The sequence below is a fragment of the Phyllobates terribilis genome, unplaced genomic scaffold (genome assembly GCF_046119375.1).
Source record: "Phyllobates terribilis strain yellow unplaced genomic scaffold, ASM4611937v1 Scaffold_10__3_contigs__length_209671492, whole genome shotgun sequence".
NCBI classification, from domain to species: domain Eukaryota; kingdom Metazoa; phylum Chordata; class Amphibia; order Anura; family Dendrobatidae; genus Phyllobates; species Phyllobates terribilis.
The window spans coordinates 143,753,704-143,762,522 of record NW_027362770.1 but is presented as its reverse complement, the minus strand read 5'-3'; the positions used below and the strand labels follow the sequence as shown (position 1 = coordinate 143,762,522).

The window sequence follows — 8,819 nt, the reverse complement described above, 5'->3', positions numbered from 1 at the left end:
GCCTGATCATGCTGGTGGTGGTCAGGCTGGTAGTTTTGTCACCCCTGCTGATGCAGGCCTGGCAGGTGGTACAAATGGCCTTTTTCGGGTTATCAGCAGAGTCTTTAAAAAAATTCCAGACTCTGGAAGACCTACCGGTTGTACTGGCAACGTCCCTCGTGTTGGTGTTACGGGGAATGGTTGACTGCCTTCTGTCTGCAGCCACCACACTGCTTCTTCCTGCCTGTTGAGGTACTCTGCCTCCCTCCCCCTGTGTGCTGCTGGCCTCGCTCTGCGTGTCCTCCTGCCACGTTGGGTCAGTTACTAGATCATCCACCACCTCCTCCTCTTCCACTTCCGCACCACGGTCCTCCTCCTCGCTTCATGGCAATTGTGTCTCGTCATCGTCCACCTCTTGTGACAAATTGCCAGTGTCGCCTTCCTGTGGCCGTGGCTGTTCAAATATTTGGCCATCGCTACATGGGATCTCCCCTTCCACCACTTCAAGCGGAACAGGCGAGGTGCACAAATATGGAAATGGACCAGTGAACAGCTCTTCAGAACGTCCAACTGTGGGATCAGTAGCTGTCTGACGACACTCGGCATGGTGGGAGGAAGGAGCATCAGGGTGAGGAGTAACACTTGACCATGTGGAAGACAGACCGGAGGTGGTGGTGCCCAGGTGACTGGAAGTATTATCTGCTATTCAATTAATAACCTGTTCATACTGATCAGTTCGCAATAGTGGTGTTGTTGTGTGCTTCCCTAGTAATTCGGTCAAGAACTGGGAGCGAGAAGATGTGGCTGTTGGTTGTGGCACATTTTCACCTTGGCCACGGCCCCGTCCTCTGCACGAACCATCACCAGAACGTCCAGTTCCACATCCCTTGCCACGCGCCTTGCCCATTGTAAATTAAGTAAAATAGCTTACACTCGCAATGGCAAAAGGGTAATAAAAAGGAGATTTGAACCGTGGAAAAGGAAAACCTCAGTTCTATTTCTCTGGCCTACACCAGAATCTTTTAAACAGATATATTTGTGTCTGAACAGTCAGCGAGACACTCAAACTGTTTTTTTTATGCAAAAATGTGGATTACACCCAGATTTGAACCGTGGAAGAGGAAAACCACAGTTCTAGTTCACTGGCCGAAACCAGACTCTTTTAAACAGATATATTTGTGTCTGAACACTCACAGACACACTCAATTTTTTTTTTTGGGGGGGGGGGGGATACCAAAAGGTTAATAAGACGGGTATTTGTACAGTCTGATTGAGGGAAAAAAAAAAAAAAAAAAGAGGATTTAGATGAAAAAAAAGTTTTTTCCTGGCCCCTGAGACCTGGGGCTAAGTCTAGCAATTTGAGAAGCAGCACACAGGACTGTAATGCAGTGTTTGCTGGTATAACCACTGTGTCTCCTATACAGCCTGCCTGCCTGATATCTGGGATGGATATTAGTTCTGAGAAGGACTGTTTGTTTGATTTTGCAGGCTTTAGAGACCCTACACTAACTATTTCGCAGTTTATATCTCTCCCTAGCTCAGCAGCACTCTCCCTACACCGTCTGATCCGGAGCGACTGAGTCCAAGATGGCGACGCCCGGTTTTAAATACTCGAGGTGACGCTGTGCGGCCAGCCAATCACTGTAATGCGCACAAACAACATGGCTGCAGCATTACAGTGACTGGCTGGCAATCCCTGCATGTTCATTGGCTCTGTAAAGAGCGCCAAACATGCAGGGCGGAGACCCGAGCTCCCGCCCGAGTAACCCGGAAATGTTCGGTGCTCGCTGAACATCCCGAGTAGTGAGATGCTTGGGCGAGTACCGAGCAGTGTCCAGCATGCTCGCTCAACACTAGTAACAATTGTTTATCTCCTTGTGTTACAATAGCACCCCAGGGTCCCATCAACATGTAAGCATGCAAATACTGAATTTATTAGAATTCAAATATGCAACACATGTCCCCCCCAACATGTTTCACTGATAAACCGCTTCATCAGGGGTTGGGACACAAGCGTGAATGGCGCTCGGCCAGGCATGCCCCCTATATATAGCCTCACATTGTGTCGTCACATCCAATAGCGACATGTCCTGTCGTACAGCAAAGATGCAAAAATAACATATATCCAAAGGTAGTAATAGCAGCTTACATCTAAACAAGCACTCCTCCCATCAGGGTTTTTATTCTCTTAATATATTGTGATAATCATATTATACATCACTATGTACTTACAATTGCTCATTTTACCTTTCTACCCAGATAATTCTTCTCTTTTCCATTAGGTCTGTGACATCACGTGAGTAAAAACTGACCAGCTGAATCCTTCTAAGTTATATGTAGAAACAGGAGGTCAATTTTCTCTGTATGAGTCATGAGTCACTGCAAAAGTCCCTGGCTGGGGGGAGGAGGGAACAGCTGGGTCAGGAGTTAAAGAGAGGGATGATTTTTGCAGGGCCAAGAGACTTCCTGTTTCTACATAGAGCAGAGAAAGATAATTATCTGGGTAGAAAGGCAAAATGAGCAATTGTAAGTACACAGTGCTATATAATGTGATGACTACAATATATTAAGAGGATGAAAACTTTGATGGGAGGAGGAGGAGGGCTTCTTTAATATTCGTAATACCCCCAAAAGGATGGTATATCTTCACAATAATAAAGCCAACAACATACACAGTAATGGGACCCTGTGAGGGCTATAAATAAGAATATTTAAACACCCTCACCTTCAGTCTTAGTAAATGATCAAGAAGTGACACACAAATCACATTAAGAAGGTAACTATGACATATATAGAAAATTATATACATGTCGGGGTTTAAGAAGTATAACTGAGCCGGCTCCCTGACTCACGGGCCCCACAGCGACACGCCACTAGATGGCGGCCCCTGGGGGAATGGAGACCCTAGGCAAATGTCTAGATTGCCCCACCCTTAAAATAATCATAAGAGATTATTATCTGCTTGAGACAGGACGCATAATTTCAGCCGCTTCGGCATATGTATGCATAATATATGTATATATATGTACAGTACAGACCAAAAGTTTGGACACACCTCATTTAAAGATTTTTCTGTATTTTCATGACTATGAAAATTGTACATTCACACTGAAGGCATCAAAACTATGAATTGACACATGTGGAATTATATACTTCTCATCAAGAGAATGCCAAGAGTGTGCAAAGCAGTCATCAAAGCAAAAGGTGGCTACTTTGAATAACCTAGAGTATAAGACATATTTTCAGTTGTTTCACACTTTTTTGTTAAGTATATAATTCCACATGTGTTAATTCATAGTTTTGATGCCTTCAGTGTGAATGTACAATTTTCAGTCATGAAAATACAGAAAAATCTTTAAATGAGAAGGTGTGTCCAAACTTTTAGGTACCGAGATGAGATCCTCAGACCCCTTTTGAGACCATATGCTGGTGCGGTTGGCCCTGGGTTCCTCCTAATGCAGGACAATGCCAGACCTCATGTGGCTGGAGTGTGTCAGCAGTTCCTGCAAGATGAAGGCATTGAAGCTATGGACTGGCCCGCCCGTTCCCCAGACCTGAATCCGATTGAGCACATCTGGGACATCATGTCTCGCTCCATCCACCAACGTCACGTTGCACCACAGACTGTCCAGGAGTTGGCGGACGCTTTAGTCCAGGTCTGGGAGGAGATCCCACAGGAGACCATCCGCAACCTCATCAGGAGCATGCCCAGGCGTTGTAGGGAGGTCATACAGGCACATGGAGGCCACACACAATACTGAGCCTCATTTTGACTTGTTTTAAGGACATTACATCAAAGTTGGATCAGCCTGTGTTTTTCCACTCCAAATCCAGGCCTCCATTGGTTAATGAATTTTATTTCCATTGATGATTTTTGTGTGATTTTGTTGTCAGCACATTCAACTTTGTACAGAACAAAGTATTCAATGAGAATATTTCATTTATTCAGATCTAGGATGTGTTATTGGAGTGTTCCCTTTATTTTTTGAGCAGAGAATATACTGTATACCAGCTCTTCTCTGTGCAGCAACTTTTCCCCTCTCCTCCTCCTCCTCCTCACAATACAATCCGGCGCCCCCTAGCGTCACTCCACCTCCACTACCCACTCTGACACGCGCACTAAGCGCACACTCACTGTCCGCAGCTCAGCCAATCAACACACGACTTTCCCAGAGCCGGAAGTCACTGTTGAGGAAGCAGCAGCCGCCTGACGTCACATCCGGAAACAGTATCTCCGGACTGTGCAGGAGCAGAGGCGTGCGGTCCGGCTGGCAGAGCGGCAGGTACTGATTGTGAGGGGCAGCTCTGTATTATCAGTGAGGTCATAGGCGAGAAGGATGTTATAATGACGTCATTATTATTACTTCTTTGCTATTGCTGTGGTGTCGCTGTTACAGCTATGGAGCCGTCATTCCAGCACTTTCTTTGGGTGACAGTCTCATAATTGCCTTTTACACCACTATTCGTCCTCAAGGACACATTTTTTTAGTCTGTGGGGAGTTATGAGCACCCATAAGACTCCCAGTGTATACCTCCGACCAGGGGTGTACATAGAAATCCAGGGGGTCGCGGCAAAGATCAAAATTGGGCCTCCATTACCCTTTGTTGGTTTTCATAGGGTGTAACATAATGGCCCCCTCCCCCATCTAACCCCTTAAATGCTATGGTCACATCTCCCCATGGCATCTAAGGGGTTAAACTGCAACAATACCAACATCCCAAAGTTGAGCAAGGAACTGGCGGCTCAGTGGGTACGGGTTCTCCTGATTTATGCCTGTGTATATAATGGATGTCGGGAAAAATGGGCAGTCACCATGGCATGGAGATCTCCATTATTAGCCCCCCCATCCCTTGCTCTCCAGTCCAGTCGTGATGTTGTAGCCTTTGCCTCCATTTTTGGTGCTCCAACATCTCCCACTTGAATGAAAACGACACAAAGCAATATAACACTCAGCGCTATAGCCAAAGCTTAAGCGTCAGATTGCTGTTGGTCTGACCGCTGGGACCCCCACCAGTCACAACAATGCCCTGTTACAGTGGAGCCATAAATGTGCACCTGCATCAGTGAGCAGGAGGAGAATATAAGCTTCTGTCCTCCCTGCAGCCATCAGAGCGGTACATGGAGACACTACAGTCACCACTCGCCATCCTGTGAGCACTTCCGTAATCACTCCCTGGCAATTTGATTGACAGCACATGTGTGTGCAGAGGAGGCTGTCAATCACATCAATAGTGAGTGATGATTGTAACGGCCCCTGCACAAGCGAGAGGCTGCAGGAAGGATATATGCTCATTTTTTCCATGTACGCACTCTTCTAGTAAGACAGGCAGGCTTAATTTTAAAGGCGTTGTCCGGCTTTAGGCTGCAAGTCTGCAGTCACTCTTTGTGACTCCTCACAGCGTGCAGTGTGCGCCCTGTCAGGATTTTCAAGGAACTGGTGGGCGCGTGACCGCAAGTATGCGATCACGTGCCAACTAGACATGAGTGGTCATGTGACTCTAAGTGTGTGATTTGCATAATTCTGGCCAGATTCCAACTAGACATGTCCAGCCTCGCTCAATACACTTACATTGAGCGAGGCCGCACCGATCTGGTCTGCACCCGTATTTGTGGTCCCGTGCCTGAGATGGGAGGATTCCCAAGTCTGCAGTCCCATTAAGAGACTCCAGACTTATAGCTTAAAGCCAGGCAACCCCTTTAATGTTATTTAATAATTCTGGACCTGACACATTCCATTTAAAACCTCTGGTTCCATTCAACACTAATGAGTGATTCTTTTTTTTTTTTTACTTTTCCAAATTAAACTTTCTTTTAGGAGTTCGTTATTATGGAGGCGGCCCCTGATTATTATCTTCATCTACGACCAGATACAAAGAGCATCTCGTACCTGTCTGGTTGTTGATTACTTTCAGTGGAGTCGTGTAGTGCTTCTTTTCACCTCCTGGGGGTGCTGCAGTGGAATTAAACACTTACTGGGCTTCTCCTCTGTTTGGGGCCCTGCTATGGTGTCACCTATGATTGGAGAACCCAACTATCTACAGGTACTGATGGTGTTTTATCTTCTTCTGCAGATCCCTTTCACGATGGGTGAGCCCCAGCAAGTGAGCGCTCTGCCTCTCCCTCCTCTTCAGTACATCAAAGAATACACAGATGACAATGTCCGTAAAGGATCGGTCCCCAAGCCGCCCCCTCCGGTTAAGGACAGCTACATGATGTTCGGGAACCAGTTCCAGTGCGATGACCTGATCATCCGACCCCTGGAGAGTCAGGGTATCGAGAGGCTCCATCCTCAGCAGTTCGACCACAAAAAGGAGCTGAGGAAACTCAACATGTCCATCCTGATCAACTTCCTGGACCTTTTGGACGTTCTGATCCGAAGTCCTGGAAGCATAAAGCGCGAGGAGAAGCTGGAAGACATGAAGCTGTTGTTTGTTCACATGCACCACCTCATTAACGAGTACCGGCCCCACCAAGCGCGGGAGACCCTCCGGGTGATGATGGAGGTGCAGAAGAGGCAACGTTTGGAGACGGCCGAGAGGTTCCAGAAGCATCTGGAGAGGGTGGTGGAGATGATCCAGAACTGTTTGTCCTCCTTACCGGATGACCTGCCTATGCCGGATAGCGGGGTCACCATTAAGACTGAACCGGTGGAGATGCAGGAACCCAGTATAGACCAGCAGGACGTCCCACCTGAGGCGCCGGCTCCTCTTAAAGAGACAGTAGATAAAGATGCAGCCATGTGTGTCATCATTGATGAGATGACATAATTGGTCGTGTGAGGTTTCGATTTGTTTTTTTATACCTGCAGCATTCATTCACCCTGGACGTATTGATGGGTGCTCTTATTGGCAGCAGTAGGACTGGACTAATTGAATCTTCTCAGGAATTAATTTTCACTTAATACTTAGACTAACGCTCCTATATCATGTTACGGCGGGTTTATTTGGCTATTTATTCACCCAGTGGGTGGTCTTCACGGTGATATTTTTTTTTTTCATATGAATAAGTAAACTTTGCAGTTTATTAATCATGGCTGGTGTATTTTTTTGTTATGTATGACTTTTGGATGTGTTATTTATCAATTGATTCTCCAATCAATTGATTATTAAAGGATCTTCCTGTCTTAACAAATGATGGAATAGTCCATCACTTTATGATCGGTGTGGGCTCAACCACTAATCTAAAGAATCTTCAGCAGGGTTTTTGCTATGTAACCTGAAAGCAGCATGATGTAGGGACAGAGACCCTGATTTCAGCGATGTGTCACTTAGTTTTATGGGTGCTGCAGAGCTCAAATGCTGATTTGTGTATAGCCCCGCCCACTTCACTGATTGGCTTCTTTCTGTGTACACTGTATATTCACTGCCAATCATTGCTGGGGGCGTGGTTGGACTAGGAGGCACGAGACACCTAGTCCTGTAGTGATTTTCTCCTGCTGATAAAACACTGATTTTATTGAAACAGCAAAACACAGCCCAGTAAGTGACACCTAGCTGGAATCAGCCTCTCAGATTACGTTAAAGGGTGATTGTCAGATGGTGCAGAGTGCTTTTAGCAATTTACCGCGTATTAAAATTTTCAGCCATTCTTTATACATCAACGCTTTATTATGCTTACATTGCCTAGGAGACCGACCGCCGCTGCTCTCTGGGTTATAAGCACTGCACATCTTCTGCTTTCTAACAGCGGTGGTCGCTCTCAAAGGCAATGAGCTGTAAAGAAAAGTGTTAAAGGGCCCCCTGCGCTAACCACCCAAGTATTTATTTATCCCTTTATACCCGATAAACCCGGCTTGTCAAAGATGTGTAGAGAGACGAGGGTGATGCCACTCTTACAAATCATGTTATTCCCTTTGATAGGGACATACTAACATGATTAGTGGGACTGCTAGTCTGGGGGAAAACAATGTCCCCACCACTAGTCCTCCACTAATTAGCATTTTGCCACCACAGTTGTTACAAGTTAGTTTTTTTTTTTTGCATATCACAATCACATACTCTGCTCGTATTATCTGGATCCAGAGTCAAGAAGAGATCCATATTCATTAAAAACTTGAACTTCTTTATTAGACAATTGATTAAAACAAATATATAAAATATAGAAACAGAGTAGGGGGAAAGCACCACATCCCTAGTAATATACTTATTCACAAGGGAGATCAAAGATTTAGCAATAAAGGTGAATAAAACTCCCAATTGTAATAGTATATACTGACACCTGATATCTGCTCTAAATAAAATACTGACAGAATTCCACAGGTCTGATAGAATGAGAAATAATCTCACTGCCTAGCTCAAGAAGCTAGTGGCGAAACGCGCGTTGGGGTTAGGTGGATGCTGCTCATATATTTCCTCTGAAGGTATTCTACTATTTTTTGTCCATGCCCTTGGCTCAGTAGTATATTCTGACACCTGATAATTGCTCTAAATAAAATACTGACAGAATTCCACAGGTCTGATAGAAAGAGAAATAATCTCACAGCCTAGCTCAAGAAGCTAGTGGCGAAACGCGCATTGGGGTGAGGGGGATGCTGCTCACGTCCGGCATCACCTGTCTGCTCCTCATATATCTCCTCTGAAGGTATTCTATTTTTTGTCCATGCCCTTGGCACAGCTTATGCATATACACTGTTTATAATATAGTACACACCATAGTCTCCAAGTAAGGCTTTAGTACCCACATTAGGAGTACCATTGTATGTTATGCATTTCTATTGAGCTAGGCTGTGAGATTATTTTTCTATCAGACCTGTGGCATTCTGTCTGTATTTTATTTAGAGCAAAATATCAGGTGTCAGTATATACTACTGAGCCAAGGGCATGGACAAAAAATAGGAGAA

The 8,819-nt window shown here is 45.3% G+C and overlaps 1 protein-coding gene across 1 annotated transcript; it reads left to right on the top strand.

The window, feature by feature from the left end:
* Positions 1–4,144: 4,144 nt before the first annotated feature.
* MED7 (mediator complex subunit 7) lies at positions 4,145–7,111 on the top strand. The gene is made up of 2 exons (XM_073649301.1): positions 4,145–4,262; positions 6,052–7,111. The coding sequence occupies exon 2, from the start codon at positions 6,064–6,066 to the stop codon at positions 6,745–6,747; it is 684 nt and encodes a 227-aa protein (XP_073505402.1). The 5' UTR covers positions 4,145–4,262; positions 6,052–6,063; the 3' UTR covers positions 6,748–7,111.
* The last annotated feature ends 1,708 nt before the right edge of the window (positions 7,112–8,819 follow it).